We start from the raw sequence: 11,811 nt of genomic DNA on the forward strand, positions 1-11,811 counted from the left end.
TGCTGTGTGTTTTATACTGCAGTGCTGTGTGTTTTATACTGTAGTGCTGTGTGTTTTATACTGTAGTGCTGTGTGTTTTATACTGTAGTGTTATACTGTAGTGCTGTGTGTTTTATACTGTAGTGTTAAACTGTAGTGCTGTGTGTTTTATACTGCAGCGCTGTGTGTTTTATACTGTAATACTGTGTGTTTTATACTGTAGTGTTAAACTGTAGTGCTGTGTGTTTTATAATGTAGCGCTGTGTGTTTTATACTGTAGCGCTGTGTGTTTATACTGTAGTGCTGTGTGTTTTATACTGCAGTGCTGTGTGTTTTATACTGCAGTGCTGTGTGTTTTATACTGTAGTGCTGTGTGTTTTATACTGTAGCGCTGTGTGTTTTATACTGTAGTGTTAAACTGTAGTGCTGTGTGTTTTATACTGCAGCGCTGTGTGTTTTATACTGTAGCGCTGTGTGTTTTATACTGTAGTGTTAAACTGTAGTGCTGTGTGTTTTATAATGTAGCGCTGTGTGTTTTATACTGCAGTGCTGTGTGTTTTATACTGTAGTGCTGTGTGTTTATACTGTAGTGTTGTGTGTTTTAAACTTTAGTGCTGTGTGTTTATACTGTAGTGCTGTGTGTTTTAAACTGTAGTGCTGTGTTTTTTATACTGTAGTGCTGTGTGTTTTATACTGCAGTGCTGTGTGTTTTATACTGCAGTGCTGTGTGTTTTATACTGCAGTGCTGTGTGTTTTATACTGTAGTGCTGTGTGTTTTATACTGTAGTGCTGTGTGTTTTATACTGTAGTGTTATACTGTAGTGCTGTGTGTTTTATACTGTAGTGTTAAACTGTAGTGCTGTGTGTTTTATACTGCAGCGCTGTGTGTTTTATACTGTAGCACTGTGTGTTTTATACTGTAGTGTTAAACTGTAGTGCTGTGTGTTTTATAATGTAGCGCTGTGTGTTTTATACTGTAGCGCTGTGTGTTTATACTGTAGTGCTGTGTGTTTTATACTGCAGTGCTGTGTGTTTTATACTGCAGTGCTGTGTGTTTTATACTGCAGTGCTGTGTGTTTTATACTGCAGTGCTGTGTGTTTTATACTGTAGCGCTGTGTGTTTTATACTGTAGCGCTGTGTGTTTTATACTGCAGTGCTGTGTGATTTGAAACTGTAGTGTTAAACTGTGTGCTGTAAAAAAAAGTTAATCAATAGTTAGACCACTGATGATAACTCGTTGTTATTAAAGGCAGCAATAGTAACTGGTTGACTAAAGGCAGTAATAGTAACTGGTTGACTAAAGGCAGTAATAGTAACTGGTTGACTAAAGGCAGTAATAGTAACTGCTCGTGATTAAAGGCAGTAATAGTAACTGGTCGTGACTAAAGGCAGTATTAGTAACTGGTTGACTAACGGCAGTATTAGTAACTGGTTGAATAAAGGCAGTAATAGTAACTGGTTGACTAAAGGCAGTAATAGTAACTGGTTGTTACTAAAGGCAGTAATAGTAACTGGTTGTTACTAAAGGCAGTAATAGTAACTGGTTGATATTAAAGGCAGTAATAGTAACTGGTTGTTATTAAAGGCAGTAATAGTAACTGGTTGTTATTAAAGGCAGTAATAGTAACTGGTTGTTATTAAAGGCAGTAATAGTAACTGGTTGACTAAAGGCAGTAATAGTAACTGGTTGACTAAAGGCAGTAATAGTAACTGGTTGACTAAAGTCAGTAATAGTGACTGGTTGACTAAAGGCAGTAATAGTAACTGGTTGTTATTAAAGGCAGTAATAGTAACTGGTTGTTATTAAAGGCAGTAATAGTAACTGGTTGTTATTAAAGGCAGTAATAGTAACTGGTTGACTAAAGGCAGTAATAGTAACTGGTTGACTAAAGGCAGTAATAGTAACTGGTTGACTAAAGGCAGTAATAGCAACTGGTTGACTAAAGGCAGTAATAGTAACTGGTTGACTAAAGGTGGTAATAGTAACTGGTTGACTAAAGGCGGTAATAGTAACTGGTTGTTATTAAAGGCAGTAATAGTAATTGGTGGTTATTAAAGGCAGTAATAGTAACTGGTTGACTAAAAGCAGTAATAGTAACTGGTTGATTAAAGGCAGTAATAGTAACTGGTTGACTAAAGGCAGTGATAGTAACTGGTTGACTAAAGGCAGTGATAGTAACTGGTTGTTATTAAAGGCAGTAATAGTAACTGGTTGACTAAAGGCAGTAATAGTAACTGGTTGACTAAAGGCAGTAATAGAAACTGGTTGTTATTAAAGGCAGTAATAATAACTGGTTGACAAAAGGCAGTAATAGTAACTGGTTGACTAAAGGCAGTAATAGTAACTGGTTGTTATTAAAGGCAGTAATAGTAACTAGTTGTTATTAAAGGCAGTAATAGTAACTGGTTGTTATTAAAGGCAGTAATAGTAACTGGTTGACTAAAGGCAGTAATAGTAACTGGTTGACTAAAGGCAGTAATAGTAACTGCTCGTGATTAAAGGCAGTAATAGTAACTGGTCGTGACTAAAGGAAGTATTAGTAACTGGTTGACTAACGGCAGTATTAGTAACTGGTTGACTAAAGGCAGTAATAGTAACTGGTTGATTAAAGGCAGTAATAGTAACTGGTTGACTAAAGGCAGTGATAGTAACTGGTTGACTAAAGGCAGTGATAGTAACTGGTTGTTATTAAAGGCAGTAATAGTAACTGGTTGACTAAAGGCAGTAATAGTAACTGGTTGACTAAAGGCAGTAATAGAAACTGGTTGTTATTAAAGGCAGTAATAATAACTGGTTGACAAAAGGCAGTAATAGTAACTGGTTGACTAAAGGCAGTAATAGTAACTGGTTGTTATTAAAGGCAGTAATAGTAACTGGTTGTTATTAAAGGCAGTAATAGTAACTGGTTGTTATTAAAGGCAGTAATAGTAACTGGTTGACTAAAGGCAGTAATAGTAACTGGTTGACTAAAGGCAGTAATAGTAACTGCTCGTGATTAAAGGCAGTAATAGTAACTGGTCGTGACTAAAGGCAGTATTAGTAACTGGTTGACTAACGGCAGTATTAGTAACTGGTTGACTAAAGGCAGTAATAGTAACTGGTTGACTAAAGGCAGTAATAGTAACTGGTTGACTAAAGGCAGTAATAATAACTGGTTGTTATTAAAGGCAGTAATAGTAACTGGTTGTTATTAAAGGCAGTAATAGTAACAGGTTGTTATTAAAGGCAGTAATAGTAACTGGTTGACTAAAGGCAGTAATAGTAACTGGTTGTTATTAAAGGCAGTAATAGTAACTGGTTGACTAAAGGCAGTATTAGTAACTGGTTGACTAAAGGCAGTGATAGTAACAGGTTGTTATTAAAGGCAGTAATAGTAACTGGTTGACTAAAGGCAGTAATAGTAACTGGTTGTTATTAAAGGCAGTAATAGTAACTGGTTGACTAAAAGAGGTAATAGTAACTGGTTGACTAAAGGCAGTGATAGTAACTGGTTGACTAAAGGCAGTAATAGTAACTAGTTGACTAAAGGCAGTGATAGTAACTGGTTGACTAAAGGCAGTAATAGTAACTGGTTGTTATTAAAGGCAGTAATAGTAACTGGTTGACTAAAGGCAGTAATAGTAACTGGTTGTTATTAAAGGCAGTAATAGTAACTGGTTGACTAAAGGCAGTAATAGTAACTGGTTGACTAAAGGCAGTAATAGTAACTGGTTGACTAAAGGCAGTAATAGTAACTGGTTGACTAAAGGCAGTAATAGTAACTGGTTTTCTAAAGGCAGTAATAGTAACTGGTTGACTAAAGGCAGTAATAGAAACTGGTTGTTATTAAAGGCAGTAATAGTAACTGGTTGACTAAAGGCAGTAATAGTAACTGGTTGACTAAAGGCAGTAATAGTAACTGGTTGACTAAAGGCAGTAATAGTAACTGGTTGACGAAAGGCAGTAATAGTAACTGGTTGACGAAAGGCAGTAATAGTAACTGGTTGACTAAATACAGTAATAGTAACTGGTTGACTAAAGGCAGTAATAGTAACTGGTTGACTAAAGGCAGTAATAGTAACTGGTTGACTAAAGGCAGTAATAGTAACTGGTTGACTAAAGGCAGTAATAGTAACTGCTTGTTATTAAAGGCAGTAATAGTAACTGGTTGACTAAAGGCAGTAATAGTAACTGGTTGACTAAAGGCAATAATAGTAACTGGTTGACTAAAGGCAATAATAGTAACTGGTTAATTAAAGGCAGTAATAGTAACTGGTTTTAACTGTTGTTTCTTGATTCCCAGGCTGCATTGCATTGCATTGACTCAGATCAGAGTGAGTGGGTGGAAGAGGAGTTGGCTGAACTCCTGGTTTGTTGTCTGTTCGCCAGACTGGACACAGGAGGAGTCAGGCCACAGGAACACAGAGAGGAGGGGGAGGAGGGGCAGGGTAGGGGGAGGAGGGGGAGGAGCAGGGGAGGAGCGGGAGGGTAGGGGGAGGAGGGGGAGGAGCAGGGGGAGGAGCAGGGAGAGGAGCAGGATGGTAGGGGGAGGAGGGGGAGGAGCAGGGGGAGGAGCAGGCGGAGGAGGGGGAGGAGCAGGAGGGGTAGGGGGAGGAGCAGGAGGGGTAGGGGGAGGAGGGGGAGGAGGGTAGGGGGAGGAGCAGGAGGGGTAGGGGGAGGAGAGGGAGGAGCAGGAGGGGTAGGGGGAGGAGGGGAGGAGCAGGTGAAGCAAGAAAAGAAGGAGGATAGCCTAACTCTTATGAAAGCTCTTCTTTAGAGTTTTAACTGTCCAATAAGGAGTTTGAAAGACATACCATATTTCCTTCCTGATCTAACCATCCAATCAGAAGGCTGAACAGAGTCCTGGAGGCCCCCAGTTTAAGGTTGTGTCACAAATGTCTCCTTTCTATCAAAAAGTCTAAAGTTGTAAACTATAAAGAGAGACAGAGACAGAGAGAGAGAGAGAGAGAGAGAGAGAGGGGGGGGGAGTCAGAGACAGACAGACAGACAGACAGACAGACAGACAGACAGACAGACAGACAGACAGACAGACAGACAGACAGACAGACAGACAGACAGACAGACAGACAGACAGACAGACAGACAGACAGAGAGAGAGAGAGAGAGGAGTCAGAGAGGGAGAGAGAGAGAAAGAGACAGACAGACAGACAGACAGACAGACAGACAGACAGACAGACAGACAGACAGACAGACAGACAGACAGACAGACAGAGACAGACAGAGATGGAAAAAGACTGGCTGTCTGGCACCTATGTGCTTTTCAACACTACAGCTGTGCTTCCTCAGTTTGGACAGTCATCACCAGTGGTTAACTTATGACATGGCCGTGTTATGACGTAGGGAATGATCTATGAGAGTGTCAGTGTAAACTCTAGCATAGGGCTCTATAGTGCATCACCAAAGGACCACACAGCTCGATCATCCCACCAGGAAATCAGCAGCATGTCATTTTCACTTGCAGTCCTAGTCCCTGTAATGTTCAGTTCAGTAACCTATGCAGAGAGCAAAAACCCAGACAGATATCATCAGCAGACTGGTTACAGAGCAGCAGTACATATATCTGTATCCCAAACGGCATTCTATTCCCTATATAGTGCACTACTGTTGACCAGAGCCCTATTCCCTATGTAGAACACTACTGTTGACCAGAGTCCTATGAGTAAAGCCAATTCTAATTCAACATGTTCTTCATTCGAAAAGCATAGAATAGAATTAGAAATTGGGTCTCCAGTGAACTTCCTGAATTGACTGGGATTGACCCCCAACCCTGCTACTGCGTATGACAATTGTCATGACGTTGCCCTCTTTGGGTACAGCGAGCACTATTCCCCCCTCCCTCTGCACCATCCCTCTCTCTCTCTCTCTCTGTCTGTCACTCCTACACCCCAGGCTGCTGCGACCACAGGTCATAAATTCCTGGAGGAGAATCCTGCCTCATGGCCAGACAGTATAGAGAGAGAGTGAGTTTCATAAGAGAGAACAAAGGAATTTCCTTCCACAGTCTAGAACGTGAGGACGGAACAATGTTCACGTTCTGGAAAAATGTATGAAAAGGTCGTTGAAGTATCTAGCTACGAACTGGTCAGTTTGGTACAATTTTGTGAAGCTCATGAGAGACAATACAGCCACATTACCATAACCCTTTTTATACAGGAGTCTCAAGTGTGAGTCTTGCATCTGATTGTTGTACAAAATTAATGAGTAAAGATGAAACTGTTTGTGAAATGATGTGATGCTATGTAATGATGTTAATGTGAGAGAATTGTATTTCTGTTTAAAGTTTCACTAAGTCATTGGCACACCCCCAGGGGCACAGACAGGACCTGGCGTCATGAGACAGCCCTTTTCTATGTTCCGAATAAAACCCCCACCTGGGTTTTCTATCACCAGACCGAGCTGACCTCAATTACGAGAGGGCTAAGACGAGACCAGTACCTCTATCACAGAGGGAAATAAGGTTTAAGTAGATTGCTTAATCTTTTAACCATCCCACGTGGTTAAACTCTGAGACTATCGATACCGACAGAATAAGAACATGTCTTTGATATTAATTATTAGTCTGCAGCTAGGAATTCGGTATCATTGAACGCGAAGACCGACGAAACACCTATTCTATAACGACATGAATGAATGTCACTCTGAACTATCCTTTCTAACCACCACACACAGAGAGAGAAAGAGAGAGAGAGAGAGAGAGAGAGAGGACAAACTCTCCAACAGAAACAAACTTTTCAACAGAGATCCCGACGACACACTGAGCGTAAATATATATATATATATATTGATTGCAATTATTCCCGAATGAGTGAGCATTCATGTGCAAAGGATTAGCATTTCAATTGTTATAATATTCAACTCTGTAGTGTCTCCTCAGCTGACCCCCCACTCCCCTTTTGGCTAACAAGCCGCCATGACGGTTTAGCCCACTAGGGCACATTCTCCTATCATTTTCTTGTAACCATATCTACTGTTTGTTATGTATTTCTGTGAATTACTTAGTAAATAAATGATTTTAAGACAATTGGTGTATGGATGATTCATAGTGAAGACTGGGTTCGTGCAGATAACCAACAATTTACGACGTTTGGAATGAGACTGATGTGAGGTAAAGAATAATTCATTAATTAGAAGACTAATTGATCAGATATTAAAATATCTGAAAGTTATTAGGAAAATTATAACTTTGTAATCTGAATATTTTCCTTGGTGCCCCGACTTCCTAGTTAATTACAGTTACATGATTAAGTAGTTTAATCACGTAATAATAATTACAGAGAATTTTTTATAAAGATTAATCTTCAGTTTAATGATGCCAAAGACACGACACAATGTAACCCATTGTAATGCCTTACATCGATGACGTTGGAGTCGACAAACCCAGGAAGCCTCTCGTCCTTGCAGATGACTCCAGCGTCCTCATCGTGTGTGCAGTCACTGTTGCCCCAGCCTCGAGACTTACACAGCTCAATACTCTTCTCTCCTCCGTTACACTGAACATTATCCAGCCAGATCTTCCCTGCATAGAGAATAGACAATCAGTCACCGTCGGTCAACTATAACATAGCATAGTGTCACGGGTGTCGTAGGGTTTAGACCAAGACGCAGCGGGAAAATCTATACTCATCTTCTTTTATTAAAGGACAAAGAAGGAAAACCAAAATAAACACGTATACAAAAAAAACACGATGACAACGAACAGGCCGGTAAGGCACCAAGCTATACACAGCAACAATCTCCCACAAAATCCCATGACAAAACACATACCTATTTATAGAACCTTCAATCAGAGGCAACGATAGACAGCTGCCTCCAACTGAAGGACCCAACACCAATTAACTAAACATAGAAATACAAACGACTAGACTGAACATAGAACTAAACTAACATAGAACAATAACCAAAACCCTGGACTAATAAATCAAATACCCCTCTACATAAACAACCACCCCGAACCATATAAACCAAATACCCCCCTGCCATGTCCTGACCAAACTATAAGAACAAATAACCCCTTATACTGGTCAGGATGTGACACATAGAGAATAACGTATCGTTGTGTGTTTATTGTTAACCAATGAATCCGGTATCGTTTGAGTTCTGTACTGATGAATGGTTTCCTAATAGCCGCTCCATGCCTTTTAGCGAGCTATATAACAGTTCTATTATTGACCTTGGCCCTTTGCTATAACCTGGCGTCATGTGTCCATCCTTCATGCTTATAACTGCTCTATGACAGTTGTTATAGCTCACCTTGGCCTTTGCTATAACCTGGCGTCATGTGTCCATCCTTCATGCTTATGAATGGTCTTGTAAAATGTGGAATAACTGCTCTATGACAGTTGTTATAGCTCACCTTGGCCTTTACTATAACCTGGCGTCATGTGTCCATCCTTCATGTTTATGAATGGTCTTGTAAAATGTGGAATAACTGCTCTATGACAGTTGTTATAGCTCACCTTGGCCCTTGCTATAACCTGGCGTCATGTGTCCATCCTTCATGCTTATAACTGCCCTATGACAGTTGTTATAGCTCACCTTGGCCCTGGCCGTACTTGGCGCTGTGTGTCCAACCTTCATGCTTATGACTGCTCTATGACAGTTGTTATAGCTCACCTTGGCCCTTGCTATAACCTGGCGTCATATGTCCATCCTTCATGCTTATAACTGCTCTATGACAGTTGTTATAGCTCACCTAGTCCCTTGCCGTACTTGGCGCTGTGTGTCCAACCCGTAGCGGAGACGAATCCCAGCTGGCGACAGAGGACGTTGGCGTTGGACAGAGAGAAGTCGTCGTCACAGATGGTCCCCCACTCTCCCTTGTAGAAGACTTCGATGCGCCCCTCGTTGTGCTTCCGGGGGTACCCCACCAGACGAAACTGCAGCCGGTCGTTCTGGGGTTTGGGGGAGGTGGTGCCCTGGGTAGGGGGCGTTGTCTGGGCCATGATCCAAGCAGGAAGCCACACTCCTAACAGGAAGCTGATGATGGGAAATCGCTGCCACCATCTTGAGGTCTTCATCTCTCAAACCTGTAGGGACAGAGACAAGAGAGGTGAGCTTGAGGATCAGAGGTCAGGTGGTGAGGGGGGGTGAGAGCAATGTTTGACATTGCAGCCAGCATTGCAGGTCAGTCGCAACTGACTGATCTACAAATCACCTTGTATCATATATAACTACTCATGATTATTTGTAGATCAGTCAGTCACCATTTACCAACAATGCATCATGGATTTGATGCTCTGGAACACAGCCAATGTCAGGAAGTTTAAACTGGTGAGTGCCTAACGTGAAAGGGTTGTAGACAAACACATAACTAACTGCTCTCAACTCAAAAGATCCTAGTCAAAAAACAAAATGCCCCAAATAAACCCTCAAACTTTACAGATTGTAATGCAAAAGATCACCAGGCAACAATGAAGACCTGAACTCGGAGAGATAATTTTTTTATAAGAACTTTTCTCAGTGCTTAGGCCAAGCAGAACCAGAGAGGTAATATTCATGGCTGACTTCCTGTAAGAAGCTTGACGGACGGTCAGAGAGCAAAGATTCGCTCCAACACTGTGATTCAAACCAGCTGCTGAAATTAAAGGAGACACATTTACAATTACAGCAGCAAGCAACCCTCGACGGAAAACCAATCAAGCTTTACTATAACATAAACAAAACGTTGATTATGGTGTATGTGCATATAGATTTGATTAGGATGACTGACTGATTGAAAACAGTTGGTGTGGTGTGACAATGTGATCTTTGCCAAAAGTACATTAAACAGCAAACTATGAGTAGTAGTTCTTATTGAGTCTGGTGTTTCAACTGGGGTGTATTCAGGTCACACACTGTAGCAAAAATGTTTTGCAATGGTAAACGTTTTGCAGTTAAAAACAAACGTTTTTATTCGACAAATTCAGGTTGGTCCCTCCCAGTTTCATTCGTGTTTGCATCTGTCTGCTTCTGTTTGGTTCTGTTTGGTTCCTAGTGAGATAAACCCTTGGACTTGTGTTTGGTTCCTAGTGAGATAAACCCTTGGACTTGTGTTTGGTTCCTAGTGGAATAAACCCCTGGACTTGTGTTTGGTTCCTAGTGAGATAAACCCTTGGACTTGTGTTTGGTTCCTAGTGAGATAAACCCTTGGACTTGTGTTTGGTTCCTAGTGAGATAAACCCTTGGACTTGTGTTTGGTTCCTAGTGAGATAAACCCTTGGACTTGTGTTTGGTTCCTAGTGAGATAAACACTTGGACTTGTGTTTGGTTCCTAGTGAGATAAACCCTTGGACTTGTGTTTGGTTCCTCGTGGAATAAACCCCTGGACTTGTGTTTGGTTCCTAGTGAGATAAACCCTTGGACTTGTGTTTGGTTCCTAGTGGAATAAACCCTTGGACTTGTGTTTGGTTCCTAGTGAGATAAACCCCTGGACTTGTGTTTGGTTCCAAGTGAGATAAACCCCTGGACTTGTGTTTGGTTCCTAGTGGAATAAACCCCTGGACTTGTGTTTGGTTCCTAGTGAGATAAACCCTTGGACTTGAGTTTGGTTCCTAGTGAATAAACAACAAGAGCACAATAATATGAAAATCTCGATGCAAGATTTTAGTTCTGGGTTTCTGAGATCATAATACTAGGAATACGGTACATTCCCTTGTGTGTATTCGGTTTTGTGGTGTAATGTGTTAAATATTACCTGTTAGATACTGCCGCATTGTCAGATCTAGATGCACCAGGATTTCACTACACTCACAATAACATCTGCTAACCACGTGTATGTGACCAATAAACATTTGATTTGATTTGATTGGGCATAGTGTTACATATGTAATCTATAGCCAAAACATGCCAGGCCAGACAGTCACCTTCATTCATCTATCATCTATAGCCAAAACATGCCAGGCCAGCCAGTCACCTGCATTCATCTATCATCTATAGCCAAAACATGCCAGGCCAGCCAGTCACCTGCATTCATCTATCATCTATAGCCAAAACATGCCAGGCCAGCCAGTCACCTGCATTCATCTATCATCTGTAGCCAAAACACGCCAGGCTAGGCAGTAACCTGCATTCATCTATCATCTATAGCCAAAACACGCCAGGCCAGCCAGTCACCTTCATTCATCTATCATCTATAGCCAAAACACGCCAGGCCAGACAGTCACCTTCATTCATCTATCATCTATAGCCAAAACATGCCAGGCCAGACAGTCACCTGCATTCATCTATCATCTATAGCCAAAACATGCCAGGCCAGCCAGTCACCTGCATTCATCTATCATCTATAGCCAAAACATGCCAGGCCAGCCAGTCACCTGCATTCATCTATCATCTGTAGCCAAAACACGCCAGGCTAGGCAGTAACCTGCATTCATCTATCATCTATAGCCAAAAACATGCCAGGCCAGCCAGTCACCTTCATTCATCTATCATCTATAGCCAAAACACGCCAGGCCAGACAGTCACCTTCATTCATCTATCATCTATAGCCAAAACACGCCAAGCCAGCCAGTCACCTTCATTCATCTATCATCTATAACCAAAACACGCCAGGCCAGCCAGTCACCTGCATTCATCTTCATTCCTCCTTTGGCCGTCTCTCCTTCCAGTTGCCTGCTGCCAATGACTGGAACGAACTACAAAAATCTCTGAAACTGGAAACACTTATCTCCCTCACTAGCTTTAAGCACCAGCTGTCAGAGCAGCTCACAGATCACTGCACCTGTACATAGCCCATCTATAATTTAGCCCAAACAACTACCTCTTCCCCTACTGTATTTATTTATTTATTTTGCTCCTTTGCACCCCCGTTTTTCTATTTCTACTTTGCACTCTCTTCCACTACAAATCTACC

The 11,811-nt window shown here is 41.4% G+C and overlaps 1 protein-coding gene across 9 annotated transcripts in view; it reads right to left on the reverse strand.

Moving 5' to 3' along the window:
- loxl3b (lysyl oxidase-like 3b) overlaps positions 1-11,811 on the reverse strand; it is a 132,589-nt gene that overhangs the window by 114,728 nt on the left and 6,050 nt on the right. For all 9 annotated transcript variants that reach the window (XM_045723796.1, XM_014211695.2, XM_014211692.2 and 6 more), the window contains exons 2-3: positions 8,674-9,007; positions 7,334-7,497 (exon numbers count right to left, since the gene is read on the reverse strand). In XM_045723796.1, the coding sequence (XP_045579752.1) occupies positions 7,334-7,497; positions 8,674-8,998 (489 nt within the window). In that variant the 5' untranslated portion in view covers positions 8,999-9,007. The remainder of the gene's footprint in view (positions 1-7,333; positions 7,498-8,673; positions 9,008-11,811) is intronic.

The sequence above is a fragment of the Salmo salar genome, chromosome ssa09, assembly GCF_905237065.1.
Source record: "Salmo salar chromosome ssa09, Ssal_v3.1, whole genome shotgun sequence".
Classification (NCBI taxonomy): Eukaryota; Metazoa; Chordata; class Actinopteri; order Salmoniformes; family Salmonidae; genus Salmo; species Salmo salar.